The sequence below is a fragment of the Pinus tabuliformis genome, chromosome 6 (genome assembly GCF_031772625.1).
Source record: "Pinus tabuliformis cultivar Carrire ecotype Pingquan chromosome 6, CPIR1, whole genome shotgun sequence".
Classification (NCBI taxonomy): Eukaryota; Viridiplantae; Streptophyta; class Pinopsida; order Pinales; family Pinaceae; genus Pinus; species Pinus tabuliformis.
In genome coordinates this window covers 1,230,952,411-1,230,979,837 of record NC_142292.1, presented here as the reverse complement: position 1 = coordinate 1,230,979,837, position 27,427 = coordinate 1,230,952,411, and the positions used below count along the sequence as shown (strand labels likewise).

Genomic DNA, 27,427 nt, shown 5'->3' with positions numbered 1-27,427 from the left:
ATGATTGGTCACTTTCATTTACAATATTCTCAATAAATGAATGATGATCAAATATTATTATGTAAATTTTTCATCCCTAGCACAAAGGAAGTGTAACCCAGTGCTTGTAGTCACCCAATATGTTATATAAATTATACATTGAAAACGGCCAAATAGAATTAACAATACCATGTGTTGAAATAGCCATGAAATACTAAAAAAATCAATTTATTTAGTTGTTAAACATTTAATTGTACAAACACATAATTTTGCATAGGTTAACAAGTGAAGCATCAATCAACATTCATAAATTAAAGAGCATGTAACTGGCTAATTATCTAATTGGGAGACTGAAGGAGGTACTTCCACTCTCCTCCCAACTGTAGGCTCACTGCACTATGAACTATGCTGCAGTTGACCACCCCTGATCCTAATCCAAGATAGATGGAACTACCTGCAGAGGGTAAATTTATGCCAATAAATTTATCTAAATCTAAAGAGATTTAGGACACGAGACTTCTTAAAATTTCAAAGTAATGTATTGCTAAATCATTCCCAAGAGTTACTGTGAAGGAGTTGGAGTTTTAAAAGGGATCATTTTTATTGAACCAACATAGTAAGAGGGAATGGGAACATGCTAGAGCTATAAGAGTGCTCTATATATTACATTGAATGGGAAACGAAGGATGTGATCTTAGTGCTCTAAATATCTAAGAGATTGGATGGTGCCAAATATAAAAATTGTTTTCCCATCTCTACTTTGATGGAAATTATTTCTGTATTTCACTACTACCACCTCTATGTCCCTTGATATGGTTGAGTGGGAAATGCCTTGGCTCTTGGTTCTTTCACAAGGGTTCCTTGAATTTTCAAACCACAAAGAGGGAAAAAATCAAGGTTGACTCTGCCGAGCTGACTTGTACTTTCACAAAGAAAAAAGTCAGTTGACTCTGTCGATTAAAAAAAATCATCTTAGCCACATTAATTAAAACTCAGCTTAAAAATGGGATGACTTTTCCTAGCTGAAAAAATGTCTAGTATTTAATTCAAGAAATAATCATATGTCATTTCAGGACAATAAACAAACATGATGATCTTTCCTCAAACCAAGGATATGTAAGGAATTCCAACCTTTAGTTTTGTAATTTAATTCATTAAGTTTAATTAATATTATCAAATATTAATTAGAGTCAGCCAGTCGTGGCCCTCTCCGCATTTTTTGGTCGTCACAATAGTAGGGGTTGAATAGGGGAATGTTACAAAGCCCACCCCCTTAAAGGAATATAGTCCTTGGTGTTCTATAATGGAGAATAGAGATAATTTGAGCCATATAGCCATGACTCCTTGGATTAGTGGCATATTCCATGTCTTGAATTTGTTAAGTCCAACCATGATATTCAATGTTTTCATAGGATTTGGTTTGACTCATTGCTTCATGGCACATAGCTAATGTATTTATGATCCCATTCGGTATGCCCATGACTTCTTGGAAACCAATTTATTTCAGTTTCCTCTTCCCTTTAGTCACAGACCTTCCAAGATGAGTAATCCACTTCTTTGTCTCCTTAATCCCTCAGGAAATCCATTCCTTGGTAAGGGTTCCTCACATAGGAATAGTCTTCATAAATAAGGCATCCCTCTATCTTGCTTAATAATACACCACATTTTTCATGGAAACTCTCATGGTGATCATCACATATCATGGGGATCTAGTGTCTCTCTAGTGACCCAGGACCTGAAGTCTTTAGTTCAAACATGATTTCATTGCACTACTTTGATGATTCTTGTAATCAAAATCATATATCCATGTTGGATAGTTTAGTATCTTACATACATTGTAAGAACACCATTCTTATGAGATTAATCATAAAAACATTTAAATCAATTTAAGCGTAATTTCAACATATAATTTTTTTTAATTGATAATTGATGCATATCTATGTACTTACTCTTTGCTTCCTTTGGCTTCACAAACATTGAGTTGTTTAATGGGCCAAAAAAACACTCAATGGTGTGATTTAATTGTTGAGTAGGCTCTAAGTGGTTTCACAAGTGAAGAACACACTTAGTTTGCATATGATGCATTACTTGACATAATTTCCAGTCAACTCCATCTTTAAGTTTAGCTCAATGACTAGTTTCATAGTCAAAGTGGGCACTCGTTGGCAAATATACTACTCCATGCAATCTTTCCATACAACTCCCATTACGTATGGAAATACACTAATTTATTCAAGAAATTGATATCACTTTCAGGTGGTTTATCAACAATCTAGCAATCACTAGTGGTTTCACAACCACAAGAAGCACCAATAATTTCACAGCCAACCACAAGAACTAGTAATTCACTATATGGTTGCTTTCACAAAAAGGGACAAGCATTGGTAGTCTCATAGCCGTAGGAAGCACCAATGGTGTATGTAACAACCCTAGTGAAAATTTGATGTAATAAAAGTTAATAAAGGCAAAATAAGACCACGGTTAAGGACACTTATTCCAAGTTAAATGTTGGGCAAAGATATCCTAGTGGGCATCACTAGATGTGTTTTTCGGCTAAGGAAATTGGAAAAGGCTAAGGCAAATGCATTAAAAGTAAAAAAGTCATTTTGGACACATTTATTTATGAAAATACAGGAAAATAGGAGAAAAGTAAGGTGAAAGGTCACATGTTGCATTTGAGGAGGAAATTGAAGGAAAATAATTGAAAATGTAGAAAATAGAGGCCTCATTAATAAAAAGGCTTCTGAGGATCAGTTGGTAACATTTTCTCAGTTCAAGTTTGAAGCTCTCTCATTATTATCTCTCTCTCTCTCACTCTTGGTCACTTAGATTTTTCTTGGAGCACTCTAGCTTTGGATCAAGGAAGGAAAAGAAAACAAAGGGAAAGGAAGGAAAGCAAGGATCAAGGAAGGAAAGGTAGAATCAAGAAACTTCAGTGAGAATACTCACAGGTAACCTTTTGTGTGTGTTCTTTCCTAGCTGGTTTGGACATGCATGACTTTTCATGTTGGTGTATGGTTCTCTTGTTGTCAATGGCATGGTTTTGTCGGGTTATGATAGTGTTTTTCAACCTAGCCTTGCCTTTTTCAGGATGCCATAGTATGTTGGGATGTTTATCTTGGTTTTGAGCTTTGGTTTGCCCAATGGATTTAAGAATCATGGGTGAAGGTGGTCTCAAGTTTCATTCCCAAAGGCCTAGGAATCCCTTGACTAGTTTTGGCAGGATACATAGTAAAGACTGAGGGGGAAGTCTTGGTTTAGGACCTAGTGATTTGGGTCTCGATTGCGGTAAAGCCTAAGAGCCTGGTCTCGATTTAGGGCATAGTGATCCGGGTTTGGATTGCGGAAAAGCCTGAGAAACAAGGAGATGGAAAATTCCTCAAGGATAGTGATGGATTATGGATGGCATTCGATGTTCAGTTTGGTAGTAATCGGAGCACTGGTTTTGGTGTGATCATGGTTTGGTAGAGGGTGGAGGTGGTTTAACCTCTGGGTTCCCTTGATTTTTCTTGGATTGGTTGTTCTATGAGATCCACATTCATTCTTGGAATATGACACAGGGGTGACTGGTTGAAAGAAATATTTGGTTCAGCCATGTCTATGGTTGAGTGGTACATGGAAGTCCCGAACATGGATGGATTTTCCTATGATTAATAAAAGCTAAGTTCTTTTACTTTTGAATTGGTTTATATGTGGATTTAATGGATGTCATATCTCTAAGATTTATATGGTTTTATGCTAGTTATAATCATGGCTATATGACTAGTTCATGTCATGGTTATTTCATGTGTTTACTTGTAATTGTTAAATGGATGGATGCAATACCTAATTCATGATATAATAGTTCAATGGAGAAGGTGGTGATCCTTATTGTTATGCTTCATAAGTATTTTCAGTCATTCATGCTATATATTATATCCTAGACCTATAGGTTGCATTGATGCCAAGTGTTTTACAGAAATATGTCAGTTCCGGTTGGGGATGCTCAGGCATAGTCCCGAGCTTGATTTTTTATTTACTTATCTTGACATTGTGCCTTTGATGGATTCTGGAGGTTGTAACAAGTTCTAGGCAGAGGCTGGGATTTTAGCCTAGAAAAGTAGCTCAAATATTGGGACGCTAGCACGGGTCTACTGAAAAAAGTCTAGGGACACTGGCACATAGGCCTGTGAGAGTGACTTTGGCTTCTCGACATTGTCATGCCTATATCATGAGAGAGACCAGGGGTTAAAAGACTTAAAACATCATTCAGACTTAGGGATATGATGTCTGACTGGCTGACATGTCTCATGAGGGTGTTGTTGCTGATGTGGATGGGTTTGTTTGATATGTTCCATCGATTCCATTTCCTTAAGGTCACCAAGGAAGTTGAATCTGTTATAGTAGCCTCTCTCGTTGCATGTTTACCCTGGTTGGCCAGTTTCTTGGGTCGACCTGGGAGGTGCAGGTGTTATAGATTGGTATCAGGGCATGGTTGCGCCCTCCTTAGGTGAATGTGTTGGTCATGTATGCATGTCGGTTGTATGTGTGTCTCTTACACTTAAATTCCAGGTGCTTATTGCATTGCATCATGTTGATCATGATTGTAGTAAGGTTGTCATGAGGAACTTGATGTTGATTTTATGTAATGCATTGTCAAGAGTATATGACTGGTTACAGGATTACGAGCAGCTTGTTTACATCCTTATATGCTAGGTTTCATTATTGGTTGTTCGATTACATATCAGTCTTGTAGGTTGGTTACAAGAATTGATCACTTATGCTCGACTACATGTGTTCATGTGTATGTGTAGTTGATTAGGCATTGCTTATGAAAGTTGATAGTTGCATGTGGAAATGTGTACATGGAGTAATAGTTGTTGTGATGCATGAGGTCATAGCATGCATTGTTGATATGGGTTTGCATTAATGATGGGACCCTAACTAGAATGATGTTTATGCATTGATACACTTATTCGATATACGTCTATATGTTGTTACGTTTATGTTATACATGTATCACACCAATTTCATGATCCTAAAGACAAGGTATCCTCCTCAAATTATGCTAAGGTATGTTGGTTTATTGTGATTTGGTTTAGCTGACATAGTATGCCTTCCAAGAAAGAGGTCAGATGGCTAGCAAGGTGGTAGACTACATATAATATCCGTATGCATCAGATGGGCATCATGGTGTGGGGCACTCTTCTGATTTGGTAGACACATTGAGAAGCCTAAAGGAAGAAATAAGGAGTTGCAAATCAGGCAATGACAAAATTATGTAGGCACAAGAGAAACAAGAAGAGGTGAATGTGATACTATTGCAATTTTTTTCAGAATTGCAGTGACAGGGGCCACTTTAGATTAGCCATGGATAGGAGAAAAGAAATGATGGGCCATATGGTAGTAGGTATCCTAGTAGACACAGGTTGGATAGATATGACATGATCATAGATGGAAGGTTGTTGGACACTCCGGATAGGACAAGTGATAGAAACAGGTACTATTCCAGTTACGGCGCTGGCAGGCATCATGATTGTCATTGTTATCATCCTTACATGAGAAGTGATAGGGGATACTTTCCAGATGAGTTTAGGAAAGAAACGCACCTACCTTTGATGGAGAAATGAACAAATCACAGGATGTAGAGGCATCGTTGCTTGGTATGAGGAAATGCTTCCAATTACATGATTATTCAGAAAACATGAAAGAAAAGATAACCACTTTTAGTCTCAAAGGTAGAGCAAATATTTGGTGGGAATATGTGAATAATGTCAAAGGTATACATGAGGAAGATTTGACTTGGCATGCATTTGAAAGGCTCTTCAAGAAGAAGAACTTGTCGAAGAGGTACTACGATTACAGGGCGAAGGCGTTTTATGAGTTGTGGATAGGTTCTATGACAGATAACAAGTACATTAGAAGGTTTTTGTAGCTGTTGAAATATGTTCCTTACCTCAAGGCGGAGAAGGCCAAGGTTCAGAGATTCATTAGTGGGCTTCCAGTAGCATACAGAGACCAGATTGAGTTCAATGAGCCTAGATTGTTGGAGGAGGCCATTCAAAAGTTGAATATTGTTATGAGAAGTCAAAGCGCAAAGCTGAGTCTATGCATGACTTGAAAATAATTGAGAAATCTAAAGGAAAATGGCCACCAAAGAGAGGAAGACCTCAAGATGAATGTGAGAAAGAAAATGTAGTTCCTCACAAGAGATTCAATACAACTAAGAAGGTATGGGGAGAGCAGCAAGCTAGAGGCAGTGGTAAGGAACCATTGCAGTGTTGGATATGTGGTAAGGATCATCATAAGAGGGAATTTTTGCAGTATTAGAGTGGTGGTAGAACCTAGATTTACAGTGCTCAGGAGGTGCATATAGTTGGTGATGTTGGTCATAGCATGCCTCATATCTATGCAGTTATGGAAAACAGGCAGGTAGATCTTCAGGCATCGATCATTGAGATAGATGGTAAGATTTGTGATCAAGTTGTTTCCATTTTGATTTATCCTTAATCTAAATATAGTTACATTAATCCCAACCTCGTGGATAAGTGTGGTTTGGGAAATAAATACATGCAGAATCTTGGTTGGTGTAGTTGGCTACAAATACAAAGAAGAGAGTTCACCATTGGGTAAGAGCTTATGCATTTGAGTTAAATGGTATGCCTACAACAACACACTTGAATGTATTTCCATTGGGATCGTATAGTATTATTTTGGGTATGGATTCGATATACCTTCATAGGACCAAGTGTATTTCTTTGACAAGGCCATTGAGTGTGTGGATGATAGTGGAGAAAGAGGACTTGGTAGGGGAAGAAGAAGCCTACATCAGTGAGGATGGTTACCGCTATGCAGGCTAATCGTAGTTGCAAAAAGGGTTGTGTGATGTTTGTAGTACACATTTCTAGTGATAAGGGTAAGGAGGTTGAGGATGCCGATGTGTTAAGTAGGTACCTATTTTTGCAATAGTTTCAGGATGTATTCCCGGAGCACATTGAGTTGCCACCTTACTGAGAGGTAGAATTTTCTATTGAGTTGGTGCCGGGGGCATCTCCAACATTAAAAGCACCTTACAGGATGAGCACACCTTAGGTGGTTGAGTTAAAGTTGCAGCTGAAGGAAATTTTGGACAAGGGGTACATTAGGTCGAGTGTATCACCTTGGGGTGCACTAGTGTTGTTTGTAAAGAAGAAATATGGTACTCTTAGATTGTGCATTGATTAAAAAAAACTAAACAAAGTGACCATCAAGAATAGGTACCCTTTACCGAGGATTGATGATTTGTTCGATGAATTGAAGGGAGCAATAATGTTCTCTAAGATCGACTTGAGATCAGGATATCATTAGGTATGCATCAAGGAAGAGGATATATTCAAGACTGCATTAAGGACCAGGTATGGGAATTATGAGTTTGTTGTTGTTCCATCCAGTTCCACAAATACTCCAACCACATTTATGTTTTTCATGAATAGTGCATTGCATCCTTATCTAGAAAAATTTATTATTATATTCACTAATGACATACTGGTATATTATAAGAATGAGGAAGAACATGTCGAGAATTTAGCAGAAATGTTGCGAGTGCTAAGAGAGCATCAAATGTATGCTAAACTTGGAAAGTGAAGCTTGTTTCAGACTGAGATACATTACTTGGGGCATGTTGACTCCAAGGATGACATAGGAGTAGACCAGAAAAGATAAGAGTTATCATGGAGTGGGAACCACCTAAGAATGTGGATGAGGTGAGATCATTTATGGGATTGACAGGTTACTACAGGAGGTTCATCAGGAACTTCTCACACATTGCATATCCTATCAAATTCGTGCAGAGGAAGGGTAAGAAGTTTGAATAGATAGAAGAATGTGAGTCTAGTTTTGAGTATCTTAAGCAGTTGTTGACACATGCACGAGTGCTAAATATTGTGGATCTGGACAAAGAGTTTGTAATATGTTCAAATTCTTGCAAGAGAGGACTTAGAGGAGTTCTCATGCAAGAAGGACATGTAGTGTGCTATGAGTCATAGAAATTGAATGAGCATGAGAAGAGTTATACAATGCATGATATTGAGCTATCAACGATTTTACATGCATTTAAGATGTGGAAAAACTATCTTCTTGGAAGGAGGTTTACATTGATGAGCGATCACAATGGGTTGAGGTATTTGTTTGACCAGCCGAATCTAAATGTAAGGAAAAATAGATGGTTGGCTACCCTTAGTGAGTTCGACCTCGAGATCAAACAAATCAAAGGGAAGAAGAACCAGGTTGCGGATGCTCTTAGCAGGAAGGAACATGTAAATCATAAAGTGGTTATGAGCTCTCATGGTACAGAGTTACATGATTGTTAGGATATTCGACACATAGGAAATAGTTAAGTACAACTTGGTCTAGTATAGAGTTAGGTATAGAGTTAGGTAAAGTGTGTTTCTTTACATTGTACATTTTGTAACTTACAATTAGACGGTCACGATATGTAGTGATCCGACGGTTCATTCTCTCCTCGGTATTACCACCACTTGATCCGTGGCTTGACACTCGATTGGTCCATGATTTCTATTTAAAGCGCATGGAGGGTCATTTGTAGGGTAATCCATCTATGAGAGAAGCTTATGTAAATTTTCATTCTTTTATTAATAAATTGCCTGAAGTGGCCGCATTGGCTCAGGTCATGGACTGTTTCCCTCTTTGAGGTTTTAATCACGTCAAAAATACTGGTGTATTGATCTGCGATCTAGTTGTGAGTGGTGTCCTTTGCTGTTCTGTCTGAGGAACTTACCCTGTCAATTCCTACATTGTATCGGAGCTATTTGAGGGCCGCATCCGTTGGTGATCCAAATCTGAAGTCGGTAGAACTGCATCCGACTGCCGTTTCCTAGATCTACTATTTCTGACTGCTTTCGGGCCGAGAGGACTACTCTGTTGTGTTGGGAGCATCTGTTCCAGTGAGGAACCCCTTTCGTTTCACATGAAAAGGTTTCCGGTAGCCCTAGCTGCGTCATTTTTAAGATCTGGAGGTATATAATGTTTATTTGCAGTTTACAGTTATTTTCTCTCTGTTTATTTCGGTTTCAGTTTATTTAGCCTTTTTTTTATTACCAGATCTATACCTTTCATTTCTGCGTATGCTCTTTGCCCTTCGACTCTGTGTGATCTGGGCAAATCAGAAACAGAAAGGAAGGATTTTTCTCATGCGTATGCTCTTTTCCCTGCACCTTAGTGTGATCTCGGAAAATCAGAAACATTGAGGAAATATTTAGTTTCCAGCTAAAGCTAACTTTGAGCCGCAAGGTTCATTTTTGAAAATATTTAGTTTTTCGGCTAAAGCTAACTTCGAGCCGCAAGGTTCGTTTTTTTTGTATGTCCGTGTTGGGTTTTGTGTTTTTTGTTTTGTAGGGAAAAAGAGCCTTCTCAAAGCAAGCACGCAACCCAAAGCATCAACCTCTCTCTCTCTCTCTCTCTCAAATTTTTTGTATAACTCAATTGGTTCAAAGCTATTCTAAGAGAGTAGAGGTCTTGGGTTCAAGTCTCCACATTCCCGCACTTCGTCGGCGACTTCATCAACTTTTTTCAAAAAGCCATAACTTCTTCATCCGGAAGCTGTTTTCAGAGCCGTTTTTTGAAACCAGCCTAATTTTTCGAGATCTATCCATTGGAACACTTATTTCCAGCATCTTTAGCTTCAGTTTCAGTTGAAGTGGAAAGTCAATACGAAGTTACCCTTGACAGCACCAACTACTTCCAATGGTTGTCCTACATTGAGGATTTACTTAGAAGTAAATGTCTCTACAGAATAGCCTCAGGCCAAGAAAAGAAACCAAAGGATGAATATAATGCTGATAAACGTAAAAATAGGCAAGATCAAGCACGTGGATTGATAGGGATGTCTATTTCTCCAGATCTTAGATTCCATATTGCAGAACTTGATACTCCTGATGAAGCAATGAAACAAATCAATAAAGTTTTTGGGATTAAAAATGAACTTAGAGACCATCAACTTGAAAATGAGTTTCTTACATTGGACCCTAATAATTTTTCTTGCATTGAATATTTCTTGTCTAAGTTCAAGACCCTTAGATATCTCTTGGAAGGTGTTAAAGTTAGGAAAGAAGATAGTAACCTTATCTATTCCATTCTTACTAAGTTGGGACCAGCCTACTCTGTGTTTGTTTCCACCTTCCATTCTATAAGAGAAGCCTTCATTTCTCAAGGAACAGACTACAAGTCCCCTTCCTTTGACTCTTTTTGTGATTCTTTAATAAGAGAACAAGAAAAACTCTTACACCTTGGTCTTCTTAATCTTGGAAACTCTTCCAAGAAAGCGTTAGCCGCCCAGTAGCAACCAAATTCAAAGAATCCTAAGAAGTCATATCCTAAAAAGAATGGTCCTAAACCAAACAAGGGTCCTAAGCAATCTCAGCCTCAAAATGAAAAATCATTTCAACAAAATGATAAGACAAATAAACACAAATGGAAGAAGACTGATAGACATTGCAACTTTTGTAATCGAGATGGCCACTTAGAATCCAAATGCTTTAAGAAGATGGAAGCCTTGGAAGCAGCGATGAAGAAACATAACATCCATTTGGAGCAATCTTCAACTTCAACTTCATCTTCAGGAATGGCACTTTCTGCATGTGGTTGTCAAGCATCTCGGTCTGGCTATGCACTAAATGTATCTTCTTCTTCTCATTCTCATGAGTGGCTCACTGATTCTGGAGCTTCTTATCACATGGAAAAAAACAAAGCCATGTTTTCTTCTTTAAATGATTGTAACACCAAAAATATATATGTTGGTGATGATAGATCTCTTAGTGTTGTAGGGAATGGAACTGTTCATCTAGACAATGGTCAGTTTAATGATGTATTATGTGTTCCAACCTTATCCTGCAACCTTGTATCTGTATATCAGATAACTCATTCAGGTGAAGGTAAAATTGTTGAATTTTCACCTCATGATGTTGTAATCAAGGACCTAAGAGATCCTAAAAAGATTTTAGCTACTGGCATTGCTGATGATTCTACAAGGTTGTATAAGTTTCACAACTTTGGGTCATCAAATCTTCCCTCAGTATTTGTTGCTCATAACGATGAAGTGATCAAACTTTGGCATGAGCGATTTGGTCACTTAAACTATCGTTCCCTTCAGCACCTATGTAAAGAAAACATGGTGACAGGTCTTCCTATGGTATCTTGTAGAGATGGTGTTTGTTCCGGATGTGTACTCGGAAAACATCATCAGGACAGTTTTGAAAAACGTGCCTCTTGGCACGCCTTAGCCCCTCTACAGCTTGTGCATAGTGATTTATGTGGTCCACTTCCAGTTGTGTCATTCTCTGGCTGCAAGTATTTCTTAACTTTCATTGATGATTTCTCCAGACGCACTTGGGTATACTTCTTAAAACTCAAGAGTGAAGTATTTAACACATTTTTGGCCTTCAAGGCCTTTGTTGAAAAACAATCTGGAAATCAAATTCTTAAGCTAAGATCTGATAATGGCGGAGAATATGTTAAAAACACATTCATCAACTTTTGCACTGAGAATGGAATTCAAATGCAACATACTGTTCCATATACTCCACAACAAAATGGTGTAGCTGAAAGGAAGAATCACACCTTAAAGGAAATGGCTAATTGTATGCTACAATCTAAAGGACTTAGTCTTAGTTTTTGGGCAGAAGCAATTAACTGTGAAAATTACATAATAAATCGCACTCCTACTAAGGCTTTAAAGAATATCACTCCAGAAGAAGCATGGAGCTCAATCAAACCAGATGTAAGTCATTTTCGTGTTTTTGGAAGTGAAGCGTGGGCCCATATTCCAGATGAAAAGCATAAAGCTTTAGAACCTAAGAGTGAAAAATGTACTTTTGTTGGATATTCTGAAGATGTCAAAGGCTATAGACTTATTCCATTTAAGTCCAAAAATGTTATCATTAGAAGAGATGTAAAATTTGATGAAAATATATCGGCCTGCGAGCCTAGTCCGGCAGATGTGCCACCTCTCCCTACCTCTTCTACTTTTGAAAACATTTCTTCTTCAGATGATGAAAGTGAGGATGACAATCCTCCCCCACCATCTCAAGATCCTCCTTTAGCTCCTCAACTTCCAAAATGGGTTCGTGCTACTCGAGATGCAGCAGGTGATCTTGCCAGTGATCCTACAGATCAGCGACGCACACGTTCTCAGTTTGACAGAGCCTCTTCTTTACTGGCTCAAGTTCCAGTAAATTATGATCCTGACACTTTTGCAGAAGCTTCAGGCCATCCAGATTGGGAAGCAGCTATGAATGAAGAATATCATTCATTATTGGCAAATGATACATGGGATCTTGTTCCTCTACCAAAGGGATGAAAACTTGTTAGATGCAAATGGGTTTACAGAACCAAGTATGGACCAGATGGGAAAGTTGATAAACATAAAGCTCGTCTTGTTGCTAAAAGTTTTTCACAGGTTGAAGGCATTAACTACACTGAAACCTTCTCCCCTGTTGCCAAAATGAACTCTATCCACCTTGTTCTTTCCCTTGCTACCTCGTTCAAATGGGAAGTCCATCAGATGGATGTTAAATCTGCCTTCTTGCATGGGGACTTGCATGAAGAAATCTACATGGAACAACCCATTGGCTTCATAAAAACAGACTCCAGCCTTGTATGTCGGCTTAAGAAATCCCTCTATGGTCTCAAGCAAGCTCCTCGAGCTTGGTATGCCAAAATGGATAGCTTTCTTTTAGAATCTGGCTTTTCTAGGTGTCATTCTGACAATACTGTCTACACCAAGAAAGTGGGCAAGTCTCTTATCATTCTTGTTCTTTATGTTGATGATCTTATCCTTACCGGTAGTGATCCCAACCTTATAAACCATGTGAAGTCCAGCCTTAAAAAGAAATTTGAAATGACAGACTTAGGAAACTTACATTATTTTCTCGGTCTTCAAGTCTTGCAATCCAAGGAGGGTATTTCCCTTTCCCAGTCCAAGTATGCCTGTGATATTCTACGCCATTTTCACATGGAAGACTGTAAGCCAGCCCCTTCTCCCTTCCAGTCTGGAGTCAAACTTTCAGTCACTTGTACATCTCCTGAAGTTGATGCTACCTTATACCGTCAACTTGTAGGAAAACTTCTGTATCTAACCCATACTCGACCTGACCTTTCCTTTGTCGTTGGCGTTGTTGCTCGGTTTATGCAAAACCCACGTGAAAGTCATTGGAAAGCAGCTAAAAGAATACTTCGTTATGTTCGAGGTACAGTTCAGTTTGGGATTCATTACAGTGCCGAAGCATCTCCTCTATTGGTTGGTTTCACTGATTCCAAATGGTCTGGTGACCCTGATGATCGGAAGTCTACTGCCGGTTATGTGTTCACTCTTGGTTGAGGACCTATTACATGGGCTTGCAAGAAACAAGGTGCCATTTCTCTTTGATCAGCAGAAGCAGAGTATCGTGGTGCTGTAGAAGCTAGTAAGGAAGCCTTGTGGCTTCGTCAGAGTTTGGCTTTCAGTAGCAGCATCCGACTACACTTTGGTGTGATAATCAAAGTGCCATTCAACTATGCAAAGATCCAGTCCAACATCAGCACAACAAACACATTGAATTGCACATGCACTTCATCAGAAAGCTCATTCACGACCATGTTCTTGAAGTGCAATATTGTTCAACAGATGATCAAGTTGCAGACATCTTCACAAAGGCTCTCACAGAGGCGAAGTTCACTAAACTTCGATTTATGGTTGGAGTTCAGGAAGTTGTCACTAAGGGAGGATAGGCTCTAGTGCCTCCTTCCTTCTCCTATTGTGTCATATTTGTAAATCCTTCAATCCTATCCCAAGTTGTTCTTAAGGGGGGATGTTAGGATATTCCGACACATAGGAAATAGTTAAGTACAACTTGGTCTAGTATAGAGTTAGGTATAGAGTTAGGTAAAGTGTGTTTCTTTACCTTGTACATTTTGTAACTTACAATCTGACGGTCACGATATGTAGTGATCCGATGGTTCATTCTCTCCTTGGTATTACTGACACTTGATCCGTGGCTTGACACCCGATTGGTCCATGATTTCTATTTAAAGCGCATGGAGGGTCATTTGTAGGGTAATCCGTCTATGAGAGAAGCTTATGTAAATTTTCATTCTTTTATTAATAAATTGCCTGAATTGGCCGCGTTGGCTCAGGCCGTGGACTGTTTCCCTCTTTGAGGGTTTTAACCACGTCAAAAATACTGGTGTATTGATCTGCGATCTGGTTGTGAGCGGTTTCCTTTGGTGTTCTTTCTGAGGAACTTACCCTGTAAATTCCTACAATGATAGGATCTTACATGCAGGACAACGGGATGACAAGTACATGAATATTATGCATAGGTTATAGAAGAGTATAGGTATAGGTGCAGGTACAATTATAGGTGATCAGGGTGCAGACTATCATCTCACGGAAGACGGTTTGGTGAGGTTTAGAGACAAGATCTATGTCCTAAATTGCAGTGAGCTCAAGAATCATATCTTGAGGGAGTTTCATGCCAAGCCATACTCAAGTCATCAAGGATATCAGGAGACATTGACGACAGGAAAAACCATTCTACTATTGGTTGAATATAAAGAAGGATTGGCAGAGTTCATGGCTAGATGTTTAGATTGCAATTGGGTAAAGGCAGAATGTAAGAATCCAGGTGGTCTACTACAAACTATAGTGATTCTCAAATGGAAATGGGAGGTCATTTCAATAGATTTCATTACAGTTCTTCCAAGGACAGTGAGGCAGCATGATTCTCTTATGGTCATGGTCGACAGGTTGAGCAAGGTAGCTCACATCATTCCAGTGAAGACTAAATATTCAGCCAGTGAGGTAGCACAAATGTTCATCAGATAGATAGTGAAATTGCATGGTGTTCCAAAGAAGATTGTGTCAAACAGGGATGCAAAGTTCACTTCCAAGTTATGGAAGGAGCTATTTGTAGGTTTGGGTACAGAGTTGGCCTTCAATAAAACATATCATCCATATAAAGATGGACATACATAGAGGGTCAACAAGATCTTGAAGGATATGTTGAGGATGTACATGATGCACCAGCAAAGAAAATGGGAAGAGTATCTTCCATTCATTGAGTTCACATACAACAATGGTTATCAGGAGTCATTGAGGATGAGTCCTTTCGAGGAATTGTATGGGCAGAGTTGTAACACTCCCATTCGCTTGAGTGATCCAGTGAACGGGGTACTTATTGGGCCGGATATCTTGGAAGATATCAAACAGGAAATGTGGGTTATAAAGAAGAATCTAAAGGAAACACATGATAGACAAAATATTTATGCGAATCAACATAGGATATTCAAGGAGTTTCAAGTTGGGGAGCATGTGTATTTACGCATCAAGCCCAAGAAATCTCTTTGAGGATTGGTTCATCTGCCAAGTTGGCACCACATTATTGTGAGACTTTTGAGATCCTTGAGAGGATTGGACCAGTGGCATATTAGCTTGCAATTCCTCCAATAGTGAAAGTCCATGATGTTTTCCATATTTCATTTCTTAAGAGATATATAAAGGATGTTGATCACGTTATTGATTGGTTTGTATTGCAGGTGGAGCAAGAAGGAGAGTTTCAACCGAAGCCTCAGTGCATATTGTAGCGGAAGCATCTCATGCTCAGGAACAGAGACATATAGCAAGTTAAAGTGCAGTGGAAGCACTTTGGGCCTGAAGAAGCCACATGGGAGATGGCATATCATATATAGGCCCTGTATCCTTAATTGTTTGTGAGTTGAGGAAAAGTAGTTTTGGTTTGATGTTGGTATATGATTGGCATATGTTTTGTTTACGTTTTGGTATATGTATGTATATGTATATGGATGTAAATACCATCATGAGCTAAGTTATGAAGCTCCAATAAGAAGTATGTATGTCATGTTATTATGGTTGTTATCTTGTCATGTTGTCATCATGTTTTGCTTTTGAGGAGGTCTTTCATTGTAAATACTACAATGAGAAAAGTCATAAATATCCATGGGAAGTATGTTTGCTTTTTAGTAGTTTTGATGAGGTCTTGGTGTGGTTTAACATCGAGGATGGTGTTAGCTAAGGGGGAGGGTTCTGTAACAACCATGGTGAAAATTTCATGTAATAAAAGTTAATAAAGGAAAAATAAGACCACAATTAAGGGACACTTATTCCAAGTTGAATGTTGGGCAAAGGTATCCTAGTGGGCATCACTGGATGTGTGCTTTGGCTAAGGAAATTGGAAAAGGCCAAGGAAAAGGCATTAAAAGGCAAAAAGGAATTTCTGGCGCATTTATTTATGAAAATAAAGGAAAATAGGAGAAAAGTAAGGTGAAAGGTCATAGATTACATGTGAGGAGGAAATCGAAGGAAAATAATTGAAAATGAAGAAAATAGAGGCCTCATTAATAAAAAGGCTTATGAGGATTAGTTGGTAAACTTTTGTTAGTTCAAGTTTGGAGCTCTCTCATTATTCTCTCTCTCACTCTTAATCACCTAGAGATTTCTTGGAGCACTCTAGCTTTGGATCAAGGATGGAAAAACAAGCAAATCGAAAGGAAGGAAAGCAAGGATCAAGGAAGGAAAAGAATGATCAAGAAGCTTCAATAAGGTACTTGCAGGTAACCTTCTGCATGTGTGTTTTCCTAGCTGGTTTGGACATGGATGGATTTGAATGTTGATGTATGGTTCTCTTGTTGTTGGTGGTATGGTTTTGCCGGGTTATGACAGTGGTTTTGATCTTTGGTTTGTCAAATGGATTTCAGAATCAGGGGCAGAGGTGGTCTCAAGTTTCATTCACCAAGGCCTAGGCATGCCTTGACCAATTTAGGGCTTCGTGATGTAGGTCTGGATTGTGTTAAAGCCTGAGAAACTGGTCTCAGCTTAGAGCCTAGTGAACCTGGATTGAATTGCGGTAAAGCCTAAGAGACAAGCAGATATAAAATTCCTCAAGGATAGTGATGGATTCCGGAAGACATTCCAAGTTTCCGGATGGCATTCCAAGTTTGGTTTGGTTTTGATCAGAGCACGGGTTTTGGTGTGATCATAGTTCAGTGAGGCTGGAGGTGGTTTAACTTATGGATTCCCTTGATTTTTCTTGTATTTGTTGTTCTATGAGATCCCACATTCATGCTTGGAATATGGGATAGGGTGTCTAGATGAAAGAAAGATTTGGTTTAGCCATGTCTACGGTTGGGTGTTATGTGGAAGTCCCGAACCTGGTTGGATTTGCCTATGGTTAATAAAAACTAAGTTCTCTTACTTTTGCATTGGTTTATATGTGGATTTAATAGTTTTCATATCTATGATATTAATATGGTTTTATGATGGTTATAAGGATGGTTATATGACTGGTTCATGTCATGGTTATTTCATGTATTTACTTGTAATTGTTAAATGGATGGATGCAATACCTAATTGATGATATAATAGTTCAATGTAGAAGGTGGTGATATTTCTTGTAATGCTTCATAAATATTTTCAGCTCTATCTTATATCCTAGACATGTAGGTTGCATTGATACAAAGTGTTTGAAAGAATGTCAGTCCTGGTTGGGGATGCTCAGACCTAGTCCTGAGGTTTATTTTTGAATTTCTTATCTTCTCATCATGTCTTTGATTGATTCTAGAGGTTGTAGTATGTTTAATCCCTTACAGTAGCCTCTCTCATCGCATGTTTACCCCATTGGTTAGTTGCTTGGGTGGACCTGGGAGGAGGGGGTGTTACAGTTTCACAGTCTTAGTAACCACCCAATGCCTCTCACTCACAACTCCAATATCATTTGTTGTCAAGGGAGATATCATTATTCAACAAGAACTAAGTGGTTTCGTAGCCAAAGAAAGCACTTAATGGTGTAATAGCCAGAATGTGAGTACTGGGTAGTTTTAAAATCCAAGCAAGAATTCAGTTGTTTACATACTTTATCATTGACTTGGATGTCATGGCAAGAATTCACAGCTGAAGTCTTTTCAATAAATTCATTTAATTGTTAGCATACTCATGGTTGCAATGTTATTTGTTCCTTGCCATTAACATATGTACAAGAGCACAACAATGTCATACACTTAAGAATTAATAATAATACACATTAATATATTAATAATAAGGAGAAGGAAACCTTATCATGTTACCAATTCATATTATTCATACAATCATCATATTTAATAAAATTAAGTTAATCACCATCCTACTATGAGGGTTCCCAATAAATGACTTGTCAAAATGGAATCATTATACATTCACCTCAGTATTGACATATTCTTGAAATGTAGGACAAATATATGCCAAGAAGTATTTAAGTTTGGAAATCTTCCTTTTCATAGTTGTCAGGCAGTATCTATTTTGTTCAAGTGTATCTAGTCACACCCTATTGGCTGATCTATTATCTTCTTTTACTCTCTATAAAATTTATCGCATAAGCAAGGTTTTGTTATGGTCATGAACTCTTGGTTTCATTTTATTCAACTCTTCCTCATGAGCCTCTTTACTTCTCTTTGCTCACACCAAATAAACCAAACCAATACCAAATAAAGAAGGAAAGAAGAAAGAAAAATAAAAAATGACCACAAAAAAGTCACATGATGAAAACATAAAACATAACCATGCTTACAATCACCCAAAACAACAATATGTAACAAACAATGATAAACAAAATATTGCATTGCACATCGAACATTCCATATTTACTTCCACAAGAGCACTACGCACATGCACAAAATTTTTTACAACTTCTTTGCCAAGGCCCTTAGGAACGTTTAGGGTTCAAAAAATCCTTCAAAACAATTTAATAGAAACTTTCAGTATTTTCGAGAGCTTGGGGATGCTCCCTTAACTCTTTCTGCATTAATGGTTGTTGTTCGAGCAATTTTTCCTTAAGTGTCACTGTCTATAGTTCCATCATGCCAATGAACTTCTATGCTTTCTAGGTTTATGAGGTTTCTCTCTATTTTTTTCAGTTCAATCTTCTTCCATGTTTCCAATGTCTGTTGCGTGCTGTAATAATCCTTGCTTGTAGGACAAGGTTTGTAGTAGCACCATTTTCAACTTTTCCTAGTTTTATTGTGTTCTAATAAGACTTTTGTTTTTTTCCTCGCAACTCTTCAAATTTGCTTTCAAGCTTCTAAATATTTGTGTTCTATTAGGGAGCCTTCCTTATCCCTAATCATGATGGGCTTGGTCAATGCTGTACTATACAATATGGTTGCCCATTTCTTTACTTTATGCTACAAATTATATCTTTTTTTGTGTTGTTACACACACCCAATTGTTAGTTATATAAAGCATAATCATATTAGTCTATTGCCTTGTCATTTAAACATTAAGCATGTTAATATGATGTTTTTTACACATCGAATACACATGTCAGTTACACAATAATAAAATACATGTACACATATGGACATGTGTAAGTTCAACATTAGCATACATATAAATTATCAAAATGAGTTTTTCTTATTCAAGACCCAGGAAATCTTCAATATATGAAACTATCACTATTATGTCAAACACCATTATGTGACTATTGTTTTTTTTGGTGAATTAATAATGTCCTCATTTGTATAGGACATAAAAATACCTTTGGAACCCATTTTCAATGAAGGATCACCACCAATATATTCTTCACACTAGGGCCATAACTTTCCCATAAACTTTCTCCCTTATGTAAAAATGAGATAATTGTTCCTCCTTAAAATTTAAGTTTATAATTCCTCTTTCCTCAAATCTAATCTCGAGATTAGTTTCATTTTCTAAATATGGAAGAGCCTTTAATTTTCACCAGGTAGAAAAAGTCCTAAAATATTTGTTCCCAAAAGGTATATCAATTAAACACCAAGGAGAATAGTACTCTTCATAATCCAACCATTCATAATTAGGGCCTAAATTCCATATTCTGAGTGTAAAATGAATGCTACATAGTATATATTTTTTATTCAGGACACGATAACCAAGAAATCATGATGATGGTAGAGAATCACCGAGTCCAAAGATTCAATATTACTAAAGACTTGAAAGTCATCACTTCATTTCCTTGGTTTGTTTTCATTATGCATGTTACAATTGTTCACTAAATCAAATTTTTAGGTTAGTCAAAGACGAATAACAATCACGTAATAAGACTTGTAAGTGTATCATTCATGTCATCATATGTACCAAGAATATTTGTATATGCAAAATAATTTCATTTTAAATTTGGTCTAAGATTTTGTTTAGGGCTATCGTTGGACCCCATCTTTGATTAGAATATTTTTTACTTATTCAAGGCCCATTAAGTCCATGTGTTGGACCTAGGCTCTAATACCACTTGGTAACACTCCTTTCCACTCCGTTGTAAAAATGCAGGCTTTGGAAGGTGTTATTGATGTCTTAAATCTAATTGTCCATCGCTGTCGAGAAAATGGGGTCATGAAAAAAAGAATGTCATTTTCTAAAATCTTAAAGAATCAGACACTAATGTCACCATCATGTCCAGCTTGGTGAGATCTTTTCGATGATGTAAATTTTCATTAATTGGAATCCCCTATCAAAATTTATGCTCAAAATAACACTTGTCTTGTTAACGTTTGCCACATCAACATTACTATGCCATTTTGCACCTATGTGATATTTGAATTTCATCCACATACCTATGCCATGTGAATCAGAAAATCCACCACAATATCTTGAGACTTATATATATGCGTGTTTGTGTTTGTGTACACACACACACACACAGAGATATATATAGATATCTCTGTGTGTGTTATAATCTACATCACTTGCACCAATACATAGAATGTAACCATTAGGTAGAGGGGGTGATCACCATATATCATGGCACAACAATTAAAATCCAATCAACCAAAAATCGATACTCTAGAGGGCCCTCCCTCTCCCCACACCATACCAATTTTGTGCTTGTGAATTATGATATAATTTACCATTTTGGGTCTAAGACCTGAGGCCTAACGGCTAAAAATGATGGGGGGAAAACCAAGCCTACCCCTAATCAGGGCTTCCATCAAGGATGTCATTGATAAGATGTGGGCTCCAAGCTCCAAGGGCCGGATGCCCGATGACAAGGTGGAAAGTAGACCCACTCCATCACCTCATCAAGGGTAAAAGGTTCGAGTTGTTCAAGAGTTCGACAATATATAAGGATTTTAAAATTAATTTGATTATATTGACAATTGGCTTTGTAACTCATACCATGTATTATTGCGGACATATTAGTGATAACATAATATCCACATTTAATATATGAGAAGATATATTATTACTATGAACATAAACATGAAACATAATTTATAAGTTAACCATTATGTTTAATTCTGACATGCCTCAATGTTGAATGCATATCCACAACTATAACATTATGGATAAAAATATGAATTATGGCCCACATTAGTTATACCATATATAACTAGTATATATACAAAGTTAAAAATTAACTATTACAAAACCCTCTAATTTATTTATTTTGAGCAATTCTCAGCATCACAATAAGAACAAGAGAAAACGAATAGAAGATAGTATATGCAATACATTTGTTTACAAGGAAACTGCACTGAAATAATTCTTAGAAAATAATAGACTACACTTTGAAATATCCATTACATTGTATGCTCAATTTATGTAAACACATACAATCCCTTAGTTATCTACCGTCATAGAATTAATATAAAGTTAAACAACACAATATATAGGTCCATATCTCAAGTTATACGCAATCTCTTCTCATTAATTTGACAGTGCTTGGTTAAATTCATCACCCATTTCTTGACATAGCTCATAACTGTTTTGTATTGGAATAAACATTGATACTATTTCGTCATTAGCATCATTGTCTAGGAATTAGTACAAAACAAAGAATTAATATATCTTATAATGTGTCAAAAACTACGAAATGTTGGCGAAAATTATCAATGGAAGTAAATTCCTTATTTACATTATTCGCACAAAACAACAACAATAATTTACTTACCCACATCAAGTCTTTTGTATTGGAATAAACGTTGATACTATTTCGTCATTAGCATCATTATCCATGCATTAGTACAAAACAAAGAATTATTATATCTTACAATGTGTCAAAAACTACAAAATGTTGGTGAAAATTATCAATGGAAGTAAATTCCTTATTTACGTTATCCACACAAAACAACAAAATTAATTTACTTACCCACATCAAGTTCAAAATAACTATTTATTAATTCTTTTCTTAAAGAGGAATTTTTCTCTCTACGAGGGCTATAGCCCATGGATTGGGCATGTTATTTCATATATTTAAGGCTGAGAAAGCACTCAATTAAACATACAATGGAATTGGTAAGGCCTATCTCATGGAGAAATGAGATAGACCATTGAGACATGGTGGGTGATGGTCTTTAAAGTATATAAGTTAAATATAGTTTTAATACCATACGATATAGTATAACTCTCAATGTGGTTAGCTCAATAGATTAATGATTATATGCACCCAACAAGAATTGTGGGGATGAAAGAGGGCGTGGCCCAACTAATTCTCCCAGCTAATAAATATATATATTTCTCAATTACTGAGTGACATTGCAAGAAATTATGTGAATTAACATAAGTTAATTCACCCTCTCAATTAAATCATGTAACATGATTTATTTCAACCATTTCATAATCCTTATGTAGATTTTGGTGGCGTCCAGTCCAATTTATAATTAAGGTACAAGTTCTTTACCTATCTATGCAAAATACGCAGTTACATAAATAAACGCCTAAGCTAGTTATCAATACAACCACAATTATAAATCCTTAATCGGTCATTTTATTTTACAATATTCTTAGACAATGAATGATGCTTAAATATTGTTATGCAAATTTTGCATCCCTGACACAAGGAGTGTGGCTCAGTGTTGGCATTTTCCTAATATGTTGTATAAATTGTACATCCAAAAATATCTACTATAATTAACAATACCATATGACTCAAATAACCATGAACTAATTGAATACAATACAATTTATCTATATGTTAAAATTTTAATTTTATAAACATATAACTTTACACAGGTTAACACAAGAAGCATCACTCAAAATTCATAAATCAAAGAGAATGGAACTAGTTACTTGTAGTAGACCTAGGGGAGATAGTATAGGTTACAGAGGGAGGTACTCAAGGGAATAATCTAATAATAGGATGGGCCATAGTTAATAAATAAAGTGGTTAACCTGCATCATGTAAGGGATCACAAGTAGTTAGCAATAATGTGATAAACCCATGGTATTAGATATATGGTACTGAGAGGCCCATGTTAATGGCCCATGGTATTGTATGTATGAAGCCTATATAGAGGTTAGAAACTTTCCATTGAGAGATGTGAAGGATTATTGTATTGGCAAACATATGACTTGCGGAGTGTTCTCCTTCCCTAAGGAGTGATTTTATGGTGCTACCCTACCTCAAGGGCTTTGATATTAATAAAGATCTAAAGTTTATTTGTTTTGCTCTTATATTTGCTCTTGGATTTAGTTGCAGTATTGAGTATCTTTCTATTTCGATATATTTGCAGGTTAGATAAATGACAAGTGGTATCAGAGCACTTTCTTGGGCAAAGCGGAAATATTTTTATTTTTATTTTTGCAGCAAATTTTTGGGGCGGCGAGTTTTCAAATAAGATCTGAAATTTCTGGTGTAAAATTTGCAGATCTGGATTCTTCGTGAAAAAATACCAAAATTCAAACAAAAAAAAATCGAACTCTAGATGAGGGAATTTTTGCAGTTTTGGTGGGGAATTTTGAGAAAATTATTGCATATCTGGGATCCTCTTAAAAAATTACCTAAATTTAAAAAAAATATCAATCGAATTGGATTTTGGAGGGAGATATCGCTGATTTTATTTATTTATTTATTTTTTCAGATCTTTTTTGTGACGGCGGGACAGTTGCAATGCAAATACGAAATTCCAGAGTGCCTAGATCGAGATTTCTATTACATGGGAAGATGCAAAATGGCTGTTTCATTTCCAAAAATAGGTCATAATAAGATGTCTCAGCAATATTGACCGAACTGTGGCCATTTTAAATTTTCACCAAAGTAAGTGATTTTATTTTCAAAACTCTCTTCATGGCTTCTAGCAAGGATTTTATTTTTATAGGAAAATATGATGGCCCTACCATTGAACAATTCATAAAATGGGTAAAGTCAAAAGTTGGGAAATATTGGAGACCTTTAGCAAGGTTTAAGTTTAGAGATGAGGCTACCATATGGTGGAAATCACTTGACTACCAGAAGCATTTAAGCCTTCCTAATGAAGGTTTTGAAAAAGTCCTTTTAGACAAATGGTCTCATGCTAGAAAACAGGGTAATGAGACATGTAAGGGGTTATTTTCTGATGGTATATCCTTATTATAGGTTCATGGATGTATTCAGAAAGAGAAGATAATTTTGTCTATCAAACCTAATAGTAAGCATAATTTTATTAGTGTTCATTTGGCTAAAAGGTTGCAAGTCCCAACTAAACAAATGGAGCACACATAGGTTAATAATGAACATGTGCAAGGTCAATAATGTTGTTTTGGATACCCTTGGATGGAATCTGTTGGTACTGTTATCACCCCAAGAAAATCTCCTAGGTTGTATCTCAGAGATGCTCGAGAACATTACAAACTCAACAAAAGTATTGGAAATGGATGAATGGAAGGAATGATGCTTGTTCAAGCCAGATAACCACTTCTACTATGCTTAACTCTAGACATGGGTGAACACCCCCAAACTACAAGGCTTTAGACCACCAATCACTCACAATTTGAGGATTATATGAACATGGAGAATACTGACCACACCAGCGGATGCACAAGACCATGTGATAGCCGGCTGCAACTAGTAAAGAGGTCTACAAATCTATTTCCTAATGCACAGACAGGATGATAGCTCTCTTGCATTAAGTAAAGAGAAACCTGCATAACACATTCAATGATACATACTAAACTCTAACACAGAGGTGGGATGACAGCCCCTCTAATGCTAAACATCAAGAGCACATGAAAAATGTATAACAGGCACAACCTAGGACAGAGTAGAAATGGAAAGTGAGCAATTAACAGCAAAAGAAGCTTGTATTAGCTCAAAATGAAGACCAGACGCTGCAAGTATCACAATAGTTACAGTCTCTAGAAGTTGAACCTTACATCAAAACAACAACCATCAACACTGACTACATCTATTTTCTGGGTATATATAGAGTTTGTTTACAAAGATATGCTGCTGTGCTATGCGTGGAGGGGTCATAATGGACCACCAACCACCTTAACTCTCTGAAAGGGTCTCTGCTACAATCTTCCTGCTTTAATGAATGAATTTGATCTTTCTGTTGCTCGACCGTCCTTCCTGAACAAGTGGAGTGTAATATGAAACAAGCTCCATAATTGATAAATTCTTGTAACTGCTCGAGGCACATCCTTTTCTTCTCGGCCATACTGCTCTTGAATGCAGTTTTTGAAGATTAACTATGGAGAGGGCTGGTAGATGATCGCCTTCGTCCTTTGGCAGCACAAAATAGTCAAGGGTGGCACAGACAATATGGCGGGGGCATGGGCAAGATGAGAACAAATATCGGCCGTTGGATCCAACAGATGAATGACAGAGATCGTTTTGCGGAGGGTATCGGGCGGAAATAGGAATGGAAAACCATGAGCCATTAGATCGCGGGTAGATAGATCTGATGGCTATCGGGCGGATAAGGTGCACGGACAATAGCGAGCGGGGAATCGGTCTTAAGCGGTAAGTGGTATGTATTGCACCACTTATGGAGGATGGGCGGTAATCGTACAAACCCGCCTGATCCCATTCAGGCGATGACGCGTGGCAGATGCGACCGACGGAAAATTGCTTTCCCCGCGGGTTAACGCGCCGGAAGTTCGCGAGGTCGGGGGTAGCGTATGCTATCAAGTCATGTGGAAGGAACGATCAGACGGTGAAAGGGATAAGTGCGTTAACGAGCAGGAAAAGCAATGGAGACCATTAGATTGGGATGCGGAAAATCAACGACTGCGATGGGGAATGAAAGCGCCAAGGTTATATGGTAGGCTCTTATGGAAGTTTTTCGCTTTGCGATTAAGGACTGGGGGCTAAACAGGTGCTTTGTTAGGTTTTGGAGGGTTTAAACGGGGAATGGAGAGGTTTTAGGAGAAAAAATAGAGATATGGCGGGGCTATGGAGTATAAGGAAAATGAAGGGGAAGGGAGGAAAAGACTGCTGCGATCTGCCTTTTCTACATAAACACATGGCCGAGCTGATATTTTGTCTTCCAAATGCTGAAGTATGTAGCAGAGCTAACACTGGCTCCTTTTGGGGATGAGATCCTCCCTGTGAGGTCTCAAGAACTGCAGACCAATGCCTTCATATAAAACAAGCTTGAAAACATTTGCCTAGTATTCCATTGGCCATGGAGTCTAATTAAGTCTACACTAAAGCCTGTAAAAGAAAATGCTTACAATCATTAAGGCCTGAGGACCTTAAACAACATAAATCTTCAAAAAATTGGCCATCTGCTGGGCCATCTAAACCGTTTCTCCGCCTCTCAGCCAGTTCATCATAGATCTGCAAAATTGGGTTTATTTGATCCTCTACCTCAAAGAGTTTAAGGAATTTGACCTTATCTGGTAGATATGGATCAAATTTCATCCCCTTCCTATATACTCTCATCCTTGAATGTTCTTCATCAGAGCCTTTGTACACCTGCTAAATAACCATGGTTACTGTGTACTTCTCTATGTCCTCTGTGGCCTGCATGATTAATATAAATGGTGTACCAATGTGTTCATGTGTGGAGGACACAAAGACATCATTTGCTCCTACACCTTGCTTAGAACAATCCACATCCAAGGAGGGGTCCCAAAACTGTGCACCCTCTTCCTCTGTCATTTGGCAAGCTACCCTTTCAAACTGTGTGGAGGCCACCTGGGCAGGCATCAGAATATCAAGACTGAAATGATCAGTATCAGCCTTTGGCATTGAGTTATGGCCTGCCTCAGTGCCTAGTGGGTAGCTATGAGGGATGGTCAATGGAACAGTCAGAGAAGCATAAGATGATGGGGAGCTTTCTTCTCCCTTTTTGATCACTAGACCGGGGATAACAGCAGGCTGGCTAATTTGCAGATCTGCATAGTCATTGGAAGATGGGCTGGCTTTAGGCTCTTCGAGGATGGTGGGACCTGTTGCTGGCTGCTTCTGCTGATCAACTTGTTGTTCTACAGGTACAACAAATTGGTGGGAAATGCCTATAGATAATGACCTCTCATAGGTAGCTTTGGTTAAGAAAGGGGCACTACCCTTATCTTCCAAACCATGGACCTCATCCTCTTCTTCAAAACGCTCTTCCTCCATGACTATACTCTTAAAAACGGTCTTCACCCTTTTGTCTTTGTTTGCATCTTTGTTTCTTTGCAAAATCTGCAACTGCTCCTGTGCTCCTCTATATGGATTTGAAATTGAAAGAGTAAAGGTATTAGGAGCTCTGGCTTCCTCAGAATACTGGT

The 27,427-nt window shown here is 37.6% G+C and overlaps 1 protein-coding gene across 4 annotated transcripts in view; it reads right to left on the bottom strand.

Annotated features, from left to right (window-relative positions):
* Positions 1-27,427, bottom strand: part of LOC149263138 (MADS-box protein JOINTLESS-like) — a 459,590-nt gene that overhangs the window by 63,837 nt on the left and 368,326 nt on the right. The window contains exon 6 of one of the 4 annotated variants that reach the window (XM_089387207.1): positions 349-433. The exons of the other annotated variants lie outside the window; for them this stretch is intronic. Coding sequence (XP_089243333.1) covers positions 410-433 — 24 coding nt within the window. The 3' untranslated portion in view covers positions 349-409. Of the gene's footprint in view, positions 1-348; positions 434-27,427 lie in introns of those variants that run through there. 4 annotated transcript variants of the gene reach the window in all.